The sequence below is a fragment of the Sciurus vulgaris genome, assembly GCF_902686455.1.
Source record: "Sciurus vulgaris genome assembly, contig: HiC_scaffold_565_arrow_ctg1, whole genome shotgun sequence".
NCBI classification, from domain to species: domain Eukaryota; kingdom Metazoa; phylum Chordata; class Mammalia; order Rodentia; family Sciuridae; genus Sciurus; species Sciurus vulgaris.
This window is the reverse complement of record NW_027632460.1, coordinates 164,176-177,097: the sequence shown is the minus strand read 5'-3', so window position 1 is coordinate 177,097 and position 12,922 is coordinate 164,176. Positions and strand designations below refer to the sequence as shown.

General features: G+C 41.6%; 1 protein-coding gene across 1 annotated transcript in view; it reads right to left on the bottom strand.

Annotated features, from left to right (window-relative positions):
- Positions 1-12,922, bottom strand: part of LOC306652743 (mothers against decapentaplegic homolog 1-like) — a 42,685-nt gene that overhangs the window by 16,900 nt on the left and 12,863 nt on the right. The window contains exon 2 of the mRNA XM_079125475.1: positions 2,079-2,333. Coding sequence (XP_078981601.1) covers positions 2,079-2,333 — 255 coding nt within the window. The remainder of the gene's footprint in view (positions 1-2,078; positions 2,334-12,922) is intronic.

Sequence of the window (12,922 nt, the reverse complement as noted above, 5' to 3'; positions counted from 1 at the left end):
GAAGCGACAATACTGGTCCAAGCCTGGTGTTTCCTTACTGTAAAATACAGGGCACCACGGCTTCCCACCCACAGCCCTTGTGGTCACTGGCTCTGGGGAGCCCACCACCTAGCACCATGACAGAGCCTTGGGAACAAACTTGACTTGAGGGAACTGTGCATGCTGGGAGAAGTCCTTGGGCAACTGTTCAATAGGAATAACCATCACTGCTCCTCCAGGGGTTCTCTGGGATGCTAACTGATGCTCCAGCTCAATCAGCCCAATGCCGCCACCATCCAGTGACTCAGGGTCCCAAGACATGATTACAGAGGTTGCATCTAGATGCCTTTCCTCATTTTTCCTTCTGCTTTACATTTAGCTTCTTCCCTGAAGCTCGATGGCTGTTTTACCTCAAGCCAGGAGTCAAGGAAGCCTCCTCTGAGCCTGAATCCCGTGGATTTCCACTGTCAAGCTGGGGGCAATTTCACTGGCCACCTACAGCATCAGCATGGCTAAGAGGGAGAAGCTCATTACAGCTGGTGGTCTAGGATTCCTCCTTTCTTATTCCTGCATTTCCTCTACTTGTCCTGTGTCTTATCCCTGACAGCCAAGGACAAAGTATAAGCTCAGGCAGTGATCTCCAGGTTTTTCTTTCAGGCTTGCCCGGTTGCCACTGATCTAAAGTGCTCTGAAAAGTGTCTCCTTACCACCAACCTGCCCACCAAATCCAAAAGGTTCTCAAGGGAGTGATGTGGACAGGGAATTACCAGATGTCAGTGCTTTGATCTTTAAACTAATATACCACCTTCATCCCAAGAATTTTGGATTGAAAAACCACAACGCAAAATAAACAGGCTTACAAAATAGGGTAGTAACAAGGGCTGGGTTGCGGCTCAGTGTAGAGCGCTCGCCTTGCACACATGAAGTCCTGGCTTCCACCCTCAGCGCCACATAAAAATAAAATGAAGGTACTGTGTTCACCTATAACTAAAATAAATAAATAAATAAATATAAAACTTCACACATTTTTATAAATAAATTATATATAATTCATATATAAAATAAATATATTTATTTGTATATATTTATATATATTAAAAATAGGGGAGTAACAACTACATAAAATGGAAGCAATATAAAGTATGAAACACTTTTCTTTTTCTTCAGTACTGCGGATTGAAAGTAGGGACACTTTACATCTCCAGATCTTTTTATTTTGCTAAGTTGTAGAGGCTGGCTTTGAAATCATGATTCTCCTCTCTCAGACTCCCAAGTAGCTGGAATTCCAGGTGTGTGCCACCCACTGGTTCACTTTTCAATTTTTAAAGGTCCAAGACTGATGCTGAGTTTAAATTTACTTAAAAACACTCTAAGTGGCCCAAAAAACATTTACCCATTTTCCCTTTCCCAAATGTTAATGAACTTCAAGTCTGTCTTTGATTCTCCTTGAGGTCTACTGGCAAGAAATTTGGTACTGTTTGTTTTCTGAGATTCTTGTTTATAATTTATAATTTGAAAAATACAATGTCCTCATTTATCATTTATTTTGATAACCATTACACAATCAGTTATTGTCTAAGAGGAAAATAATTGGTTTTTGCCTGTGCTAAGTTAAACAAGCAGATGGTTCCTGTGCTTCCACTGTAGTTCCTTTGTTGCTAAAGTATGTTTCTTGGGATTACATCACCACTAAAATGAATTTAATTAAATGGGGGTGTGATCCCTTAGGGATTATCTTATCTGTGGTGGAACTGGCAACAGGTTTTTTTTCCATGTCTGAAACGAAGTTAATCAAGGCTGTTTTTCGTAATGGCAATATGTGTTATGCACTATTTCTCTTTTTTCGAAATCAATAACAAAGAGTGTAATAATGCCACTCATAGAAGGATGCAGCTGTTTCCAAACTTATTTTCAAACAAATGAAAAACAGTTTTTATTTGAGCATCTGTGCCTGAAAAATGAAGCAAGACATTTGCTTCCTTGGCTGGAGCCTCCTCCTTCTGCCAGTGGCACAGAAAGCACCCAAGCTTGGGCCCAGATGCTGGGTGAGGCCTCCTCCCTGCCAGGTGGCCCATCTCCCTGGGGCCACTCCATCCTACCTGGCATCTGATAAAGGCTGCCTGGGTCTGAGCTGGTTGGAGAGTGATAGGTGCTGCTGCTGCTTCCAGGAGAATCTGGGTAACTGCTGATGGGAGAATGCAGGAACGGGTGGCTTGTAGGCTGCTGGAAAGAATCTGGAAAGGTGGCATTGAGTGGCATGTGAGGCTCCTCCTGTCCCAAGTTCCGGAACTGAGCTAGGAGGCTGTGCCGAGGACTGTATTCACTGTGTCTTGGAACCAGCACTGGAGGAAGAACTGGAAATGGAGAGGAAAAGAAGAGAAATAAAAATGAGAATAGCAAAGATCGATAAGCCCCTCACTAGAAAGCTGTACCATTATCTGTAAGTGACAGCAAACGATCTGAACCCAGCCCTGCTGCCGACTCAAAAGCACCATTCAAATGAAAATCCATTTTATACTTAGGAACAAATACAGTGTCTTTATACCCACAGATGACATGCCTGAGATCGGTAGCATGGACAAAATGCCCAAGGAGAGTTTGCAAAATACATTCTTTTAGGTTAAAAATTGTTAAGGTTCTCATTCTTATTTTCTCCACCCACTAAAAAAATCAAGCACAATTAAGAATATGTCACCACTGTTAAGTCCACCTCACGGCCCAGCTGGTAAGATTTTAGAGTTTATTGAATGATATGAATTATTCACCATGAATGTTTTAAATGACACATAAATTTGCTTTAAAATGAAAAGCAAAGTAAATAAAGCTGAGGAAGTAGACACAGTGAGCAGGAAAACATCCAGAGGCTGGGGAAGACGTCAGTCGCACAGGGGTGGGGCTCTGTGGGACACGACTCACACTGTGCTGTCCAAGAGGCAGCCCTCCATGAACACCTCTTTTCTGAGATGCTTAGTGAATTCACCGACAATCCTTGGCACCCCTTGATAGGCCAAGGAGGACACAGGATGAAAACTACATTCTGATAATTAAAAACTCAAGACATGAAGGCCCGAAAGGCAGGCACCTGAGAGAAGCAAAAGCAACTACTGTCCCTCCTAAAAGCTCCCTATAACACTAGGAACCTGAGGAGCTGAAAATGAGCATTCTCATCAGATTCTAGAAACCTCCAGGCAAAGCCACCATCATACAGCCATTCTAGAAGGGAAGGGCGGGGCGATGGTCAGTTACAGAGCCCTGACCAGGCTCCACCCCAAGTTTCCCACCAGGGTCACCAGATGGTTTCTCCTAATGCAAAGGCCTTTGGAAGCCCTCCTGCTCTTGTATCCTCAGTGGATAGGAGAAAAGCCCATTTCCAAACTGCAGGAGCAAAGAGATTATATTTAAAATCTATCACTGTTGGTAGTTAAAACTCAATGCATTTCCTTAAAGAAACAATATTTTGTGGTATTAGAAATCAGGTTGACTCCTGAGGAGTTTCCAGGGAACCTCATGATTTATTTTGCTTTTGGGGAAAATAAGCTCTTAATACTTAGATTATCACATATTTATGAGTTGAAAAATATGAAGTATTAAATTTCATGCTGTATCTTATGTTCCTATATAATCCCATAGCAGATTTGTTGATTTCCCTATTATCTGGTCCTTCAGAAATAAAGCTTTTGAGCATATTGTTTTACTTTTTTTTCAGCATATGATGGAATCTGCCCAAACCAAGTCATTAAAAAACTGATTTTTTTCTCCTTCTACTTTTCAATATCACCTGAAGTGCAAACTACTTTATCTTGTCAAAAAATTACTGATAAAGGCTTCTGAAATGCCAATAGAAACTTTACAAATGTGGAAAAAGTCCAATGAGTTAATTAAATTATCATCTAGCTACAGTTTCTTACGATTTTCACTCCAAGTCACTCTAACCCCCTAAACCACCTTCCACAAATGCAGAAACAGGTGTCAACCTGAGTCAATCTCCATCTCCTCTACTTTTCAGAGGACACCCCCTGCCAGCCTATTTTAGCAGCTCTTATTTTGCTCAGGAGACTTTGAGAACTTCCAGTTCCTACTTCCTGCAGGGAGGGGAGCCAGGGCAGAAGAATTCTCGTTTGCCACAGCAAAGGAGAAGTATTTCTGCTCCTGCAGTAACCTGATGTGTGGTGATCTGCTCAGCCAGAGATGAGCTCAATCAGCTTTTGAAGATGACCTGGGAACCGAGCCACCAAGGACAGCAAAGCAGCATGCTGCAGATGAACTTGACAAGGAAAATAACTTTTCCCCTCACCTGCTTTCTTTTGGTGTGGTGCTGGGGATTGGACCCAGGGCCTTGCACATGCTAAGCACATGCTTGGCCACTGACCTCCACTCCCAGGTCCTCACCTCTGATTGTTAGACGATTTTGTCATTGTTGGTGGAGGCACCTTTCAATAAACTCTGAATACTGAATTACTAGATATCTATAGTGAGATGCACAAATCTTCACATAAACAGAATGCACAACCCTCCACTGGCTTCTTTGCCTGTGAGATTCATCTAAGGTTGTGTTCCATTTTCTCACATGTATGTATTACAATTTATTTGATGACACAATATTATCTTCTGCCAATTAATTGTTTCCAGTTTGGAGTAATTATAATGAAGCTACTAGGATCATTCCTTTATTTAACTTATTTTGAAATAGTTTCAAATTTACAGAAAAATTACAAGAATGATATAAAGAACTCTTATAGATCCTTCAGATCCTCAACGATTTCTAACATTGGCTACTCTACCCTCTTCCCGGCTCCCCATTCACATGTACACACACATTCATTCTCCTCCTGAGTCATCTCAGAGCAGGGAGCCCAGATCCCCTCTACTTCTAAAAAAAATGTGAACTTCCACATGTAGGGCTAACAAAATAGCTGTTTTCAATTTGATTCTGCTGACACTGAGTTGTTTTACAGACTGTCTCTCCATTTGGGTCTCTGTTGTATTTCCTGATGATTAAACTCACAGGTTTTTGAAGGGAGGGGACATTCCTCTCTCCTGAGGGTCAGCCTCCAGAAGTCCGCCACCTCTGCGTGTGACCATGGCTGTCCATCTCTCCACGTGGTTAACATGTAGTCCAACTCATCCGCTGTCTAGAGTTATGATTCCTCCTTTTGTAATTAATAAAAACCAGTGGGAAATGCCTTAAGACTATGTGAATACCATTTCTCATCAAACTTCACCCCATGTGAAGCATCCATTTCTGCTTGAATCAATCTTTGTTATGATGACTGCAAAACAGTGATATTTAATGGTCACCCCTTGTCAGAACTCTGACCTAAGCACTTTCCCTTCTCCTATATTTACCTGCCCATTTACGACGGTCGATCATCCTATGGAGTCATGTATTCTTAGTCAACGGGCTATACTGTCACTCTTCTTATCTATTTTGATGTCCATACTATCTGAGAGTTGGCCATCAGGAGCCCACTCGAGCTGGTTTCTATGTACTTTTAACATGCTATAACTTTCTGAGTATTTATTTCATTTCTGGGAAAAGATATTCCATGCTTCACTCTTGCCATCTCTCCAGTTCTGGAATTCCCAGTCTCTTTCAGTTAGGAATGAGATTTAGAAACCAAAATCTGGGCTCTGTGTTCTGTAGGTCTACTGAAGTCACACAGATTCTAGGAGTGTGTGTCTTATGAATCCCAAGTTTATCCTGTTAGCTCCAAGTCCAATTCAACCACATGGGGATTTTATTTGTACTTCCTTAGTTCATATCAGCAGCCATACTTCATTTGCAAGACCCAGGACCACCAGTGCCATTGAGGAATATCCTCCTCAATTCTAAAATACACTTGAAAAGTTTTCAGAACCATTATATTTATACTATCTCTTTTTTTTATTTTTGGCAGGGCTGGGGATTGAACCCAGGGCCTTATGTTTGTGAGGCAAACACTCTACCAACTGAGCTACATCCCCAGTCCTGCCCCCATTATATGTATACTATCTTATAAATAACCCAAAGATGAACTTAGGGCTTATTTTCTCAATTGTTTTAATACATACAATTCATTCACAGTGTACTCCCCAACTCCCAGTGTTATTTTATTAAATTGAAATATTCTTTCTCTTCTTCTGATAGGTTTATTTATTTGAATGTTTGTTGCTGTCTTAGGAGTTTTGCTCTACAATGTAGATTCAATTTTACTTTTTAAATACATACAATGTTAACATGATTCTGAAAGTCAAAATAATATATTTGCTGGCCTGTGTCTTTTACTCAGTCCTCTATTCTAACCTCCTCATAGGATAGCCAACATTTTTTTCAGGTTTTTCTTTCCTGTGATTCTTCTTGGAGGTAAAGGGAAGCAGATAAATGTTTGATTTTTTATTTTCCTCTTTAACAGTAACAAAGAAAGGTAGCCTACTTTTCTCTTCTGCATTTTTCTCTTTCTACACCCTCGTAATGACTTCGTGTTATAGAGCTCTTACTCATTTGTTTCTGAAGTCAGCAACATCAGTTGACTGAACCCGTCCATGTCCGGGTGGTGAAGTAGTTCATGTTATCTTACCATTACCTGTGTGGCTGCACTGACTGTGCACATGTACACGCTGCTGCATTCCCAAGATGGGGGTGCTGGGTGAAGGGTCAATGCACGCATGATGTGACGGCTGAGCACCCCTTACAGGGGCAATCACATCCCACTGCCAGCAGTAACACATGAGCACCCTTCCCCACCATTCTCCAGAGACTCTGTCAAGCTTTGGATGTTTTTGACAATCTAGTGAGTGAAAAATATTTTCTACGAGCAATTTTAATTTACTTTTCCTATTGTAAATAATTACCATCTCCATGTATTTCAGTGTGTTAATATCTTCTGTCAAGTGTCTGCTTATGCTTTTTTGTCTGTTTTGATTTTTTCACCCTTCATTTAAAACCATGTATCCATGCACTAGAGATTGCCATATTAGCTAGTATCATATGTTCCAGGAATTTCACATGCCTGTCACGGGTTTCTTGACTTTTTATATGCCAACGTTAATTTCTGCTAGCCACACATGGACACTGCATTGCACGTGGATGTCTGCATCATATATAGTCTGTATACCCATACAACAGGGAGGAATCATGTATGCATTCTTCAATATACATAAAGCTTCAGGCACTTATTTATCTTCTGGTGTATGGAGTTTGGTTTTACTTACGAAGAATCTAATTTTACCTTTTTATACATCATTAGTCAATACCATTCATCAAGGGTTCATTTTGTCCTACTAATTGGAGACGCCACTTTTCTCATGGTCTCCATGTTTGGGTCCATCTCAAGACACTTCCTTCTGCTTCATTCTTTTTCTGTCTGCGCCCAGAACCATGGGCTCCATTACAGCAGTTCTGGTCTCCGACAGGGCTAGCCCTCTCGTGGTTCCAGCCAGTGTTTTGTGTATGCTTGTTTTCCCACATCGCTTTCATTATGACCTTGCATACTTCCTGAGAAGGAGGTCACTGTGTACCCTTACTGGGATCACGTCACGTTCATAACTTGACAGTGAACATCAACAACCTGAGGATGGTGAAGGCCTACTCGAGACCTAGGAAGGTCTGCTGGAGTCTCCTGCTGAGCCTCTTGTGTTCTGTGGGTACCGCCTGCATTAGTCTGCTAAGACTGCTGTCACAAAAACACCACAGCTGGAGTCTTCAACAACAAACTTCTTTCCTCACTGCTCTGGAGACTGAAAGCCTAAGATGAAGGTGCTGGCAGGCTGGTCTCACCTGAGGTCTCTCTGCTTGGCTTGCTGATGGCCATCTTCTCAGGGGGTACGCAAAGGCCCTCTTCCTAGTATTTCTCTGTGTTCTAACCCTCCTTCTTTTAAGGAGACTAGACAGATTGCGTTACAGCTTTCCCCTCATGTCCTCGATTTTCCTTAATCTTCCTTAAAGACCCTATCTCTAAAAACAGTCACCTTACATGGCACTTGGGGTACGGTCTTCAGCATGGATTCTGGAGGACTAAACAATTCAGTCCGTCAGGCCACACACAGGATGTGTGCACTCCTTGTTAAATTCACTACCCATTTTATATTTTCTGCTATTTTTGAAAATGTTTCTCCATTATATGTTCTAACTAGTAATCACACATACAAAGGTCACTGACATTTTCATGTTACCTGTGTGGTCTACTATCTGCCTGGATTATCTTGCTGAGTTAGTTTTATCACTGACTTTTATAGAAATGTTCGGGTGTATAATCACATCGCTGACACTGGACAGCTGATTTTTCTTCCTTTCCACTGTTTGCTCTTGTCTAATTGCATTGGCTCATCATGAGAGGAGAATGTGCAAAAAGCAAACTTCCCTGACTTGTCTTGATGCTGTAGTGTTTCACCCTTAAAAACGATGCTGACTTTAGGATGGAGATGTACCTACCCATTCCACAGTTGAGTATTTTTACAGCATGGGGCTGGGTGGGTGTTGGCACCCTAGTATGAACATGATTGAATGTCACACACTATTCTAACAAAATTATAAATTTCTCAGAAAAGGTGAGAGTTAAAATATAAAACTATACCCTACAAACCAGGAGACCTATTTAGAAGTGAGGAGACAATGTCCCAACTTGACGTTCAGGGGATGACCAAGTCCCACAAAGGCCACATTGATGTTGCTGCCACAGTATTACCTACCATCCCAAAGCACACTGAGCACAGGACACCATGCCGCAGAGTGGGGTGCTCAGAGGGCTGACTTCCTCCCGAGGTCACACAGGACAGTCAGGCCAGGCTTCAGGGGAAGGTGATGGGTGCTTATCAGGAGTCTCCAGGAGACCCAGGAGACTAAGACGAGGACCTTGTCTTGGGGTCTCAGCACTGCTATATTCTTTGTGGTATGTTTAAATCATGGATGAACAGAATAAATTCCAGAATGTTTCTGGACAAATTAAAGTTAAGGCTAATCATTTAAAGGAAAAAATCCAGTCTAGTTTAATAAATTCCATGACAACAAGTACCTATCTCCCTGATGCTGCACAATACAAGAATCATTATAGAAATCTGATTTGTGCCATCTGAAGACATTTTTAAATAGGATGCTTATCTGGAGCAGTCCCACTCTGTACCTGTTGTCTGGTTTCATTAGTAATAGAGGACCACTGTCAATCCCAAAAGTGCCCCAGCTTGGTCAATAAATAATGTGGTCATCCTTAATAATAGCAATGATGGATGAAATTCAGGAAAGAGATGGGTCTGGAAGAGCTGCCAGCCAGGGAAGAAGTAAGAGTGTGCTAGAGAAGGACTCATGGATGCAAGGTCTGCTGGGCTAACAGGCCAGGCACCTCTTCCTGCTAGAATCCTGAAGGGTGATACCACAGCTCACCTGGGTGACTCTCCCCCTAAGCTGCTCCTATCATTTTGGCAATATATCCATTTTCCATGGTGGGGAAAGGAATGAAGTAGCATCCAGACTACCCAGGCTGAAGCGCTTTCTGCGTGCAATTCTTAGTTCCTGGGTGAGAGATTAACTAACCTAAGGAACCAGGATTTGCCAACGTGGCCTGACTCAGATCAGACCTAGGAAGGAAAAGAGGGTGTGGGACACCTTCCTCATACATTCTTTCTGCTTGAGGCTATTCCTTTCTTATGGGAAACAGGGATATGAGGATGATGACTCTTCTGGAACCATCTCCAGCTTCTTAGAGCACTATTATCTCAGTGCCATGAGGTCACTCATACCTGGTAACATCGAAGAATGAGGCATCCCTTTTAGGAAAAGCTGAGCCACTGGTTAATTTGAATTTTAAGAATCCCCTTTAAAAAAGGAATGGAGTGTTGAAACACCCTACAACTAAAGGTAAATAAATATCTCCATGAAGTGGCCTCATCTGTCCTGAATTTCTTCAAGAACTTTATTCCACATTCACAGCTGGCAAATAGCCCTCTACTATGCACAAGCTCCCCCACTGATTTACATCAGCAGGGTCCTTGGATTCCTGTTCCAGTTACTACTAGTGATCTACTCTGTCCTTAATTATTCTGCTGATCAAACCATCTCAGATTTAGCCAGGGACCTCTGCTTCCAGCTGGCCTCAAGGACTGCCCCATCATCTGCCTCTTAATACCTCACTTTAAAATTAGCTGTTCTTTTTCCTAGTTCATAGTCACAGGGTTTGCATTCCAAAAGCATTTATCCCTAGCCATTTTCTAACTTAACTATCTTAAATTAAAAATCTATGCACTACACCACTATCCACTGGGAAAAGTACCAGGTGCTTACAGAAAAAAACATCACTGACAACTGGCTGTCTACATATATGACCTGTTTCAGTCACTTGGTGTTTCAAGAAGGCATTAGTATGCATGCCCCCCCCACACACGTATCAATGATGAGACTGAAACAGGATATGTGTGTATGGATGTAGGTCTGCATTAATATATGTGTGTGTATACACAGGTGTGTGTGTGTGTGTATATATACATATATATATATGATATAAATATGGAGTGAGACAGGACATATACCCTTTATGATGATAGAGAAATATAAAGAAAAACTATACAAGGCCAGTTTCACTGTTATGTATATGTGTGTGTGTGTGTGTGTGTGTGTGTGTGTGTGTGTGTGTATATATATATATATATATATATATATATATATATCTCCACTACACCACCATCCACACACACACATCCATGGTATTATACACATACATCCATGTACATTTATTTTTAATTTACAAGAAGCTGCCCAAACACCCCTCATAAAGATGTGCTCTTCTTTTGCCTTATTCCATGTGCATCTCCACAGAGGTGGGCAGACAGTAAGCAGCGAAGTTACTGTTGACTACAGGCACCAGGCTGCAACCTCTTAAGACATGGGTGGCTTCCTGTGAGAGTGAACTAAGAACTGCAGCATCTCCTGCAGAGCTGCCCTAGCCTGAGGCAGTGCTGCTGCGGAAAATAAACGTGAGCTTCCATCCAGAACATGTGCTCAGATTCCAGAGCATAAATGTACCATTTAAAGAACTGGGGGAAAAACTGCCAGCCTTCTTTGACCTAAATTGCGGGGGCGCCTAGCACATAAAACTCATGCCAGGGAAGTGTGCCTGGCACATAAAGACCCATGCCAGAGGTTGGTAATCTTCCTCTGGAGGATGATAGCAAGGACTCGTCATAAGTTGGGTGCTGCCAAGGCCTTCCCTGGAAGACGATAGCAAGGACTCGTCGTAAGTTGAGTAAAGCTGGAGCCCCTTCCTCAGAGTGTTAATCTCTCTTCCTTTTTTGTTTTTCACCAGAACTCACAATATTACGCTGATCAATCATGTTTAATAAAGTTCTTCGGTTGAAGGATGATGGGAACACAAACAGTTCATATGAGTCAACCCAATTCCAGTAAAATAAAGTTCATTTGTTTACACAAAGCACTAATATTCCTATAGGGAATGGTGGACATTCTGAAGCAATATGTCTTGTGATGTTTTTGTTAACTTTTACAAGATTCCCAGACATCTAGTTACATATAAGTGATTCCCTTAGCTTCAGTGATCAACATATTTATTACATCTGGTTTCTTCTACAAAGTAATAGGCCTCCCACAGAAATACATTATATTTAGTTCAAAAGAGAAGTCTTAGTTCTTTTAGATAAAGATTTTTTACTTTGAAAATAATAACTTGGTTCTTATTAGTATAATATGGTTTAACATAGCATAGACATGTAATTATAGTCACAAAAAATTAATAACAAATTACTAGAAGTTATAATTAATCTTAGCGGTAAGAGATTAAATAGAAGTTAAACTTTAAAGAAAAACAAGTGGTGTACATCAACTTGCTTTTGTAAGTTTCGGGTCAAAAAAAGTTCATTGTAGGGAAATGTTGAGTAAGCTGAATGTGCCAGATGGCGCTAATGGACTAACTGTGCAGACCTAACTTCTGTTATCTATTAATAAACTTCTAAGAACTTCCTTCTTCATATGAAATCATAAATATTTTTAGTGAAAAGTGTAAGGGTATATAAACTGTTAGAAAATTCAATAAACTTGTCAGCATCCTAACATTGACCTGAGTCTGTGTGGTTGCTGTCCATCGCCGACGCTGCGCCGTCTAATCACTCGGGGCTTTTGTATTTCAGGCCATCAAGGACCCCTGGACTCTGCTGCTTGGGCTGGTCCCCGGCACTAAATCTTTTTATTTAGTCCAGGGAACACATTTCCAGACTCTCTGAAGTTACAGTTACTTCTGGCCCATAGCAGTTTGATGACCTCAGAACTGCACTGGAGCTTTGCAGTCTGGCTTCAGGCTAAGGGTCACAGGAGGGCAATCGAGATTATGAGGGAGGAATAGGCAAGCAGCAAGGTTTCTCAGTCTACCTTCCAAATACAGGGAAGAGCTGCCAAGCCACAGACTCTGGATCACACCAAGTGAGGGGAGGCGAGCTTGTGGCTTGTCAAACTAGTCGACACCAGGAGCTAACCACTGTACTAATCCCCAGCTCGGCTGGCACATCACCAAACTGGCGATCTTCAGATCCACTTAGATGTTTAACACAGTGCTAATGGAATCTGTCTCATAGCTGCTCAAGTCCCCCAGCTGTGCTTTTTAAAACAAATATCCTTGTTTTACTTCCCCATCTCTTCCCCAAACAAATCTCATTTTCCCCCAAATCTGGGCAAAGGCCTGCTGATCTGGCTAATTCATGATTATTAGTCATGATTCCAACGTTTTGAAAAGAATATTTTCATTCTAAAATGAAAAATGTCAAGGGGGTAGGGCATACATTTTGGGGAAAGAAATATCCAGTCTTTTCTCTGAGCCTTTCAAAATCCAGTACCAAGGAGGCTAAAAGTAACACCAAGACAAGCAGCCTGAGATCATTACATAAGACAATACCCCATCTATGTCTTTCCCTTTGGCAAGGGTCCATCAAGGTCACAGGGCACTCCCCACATGAGGCAAGTCACCTGTGA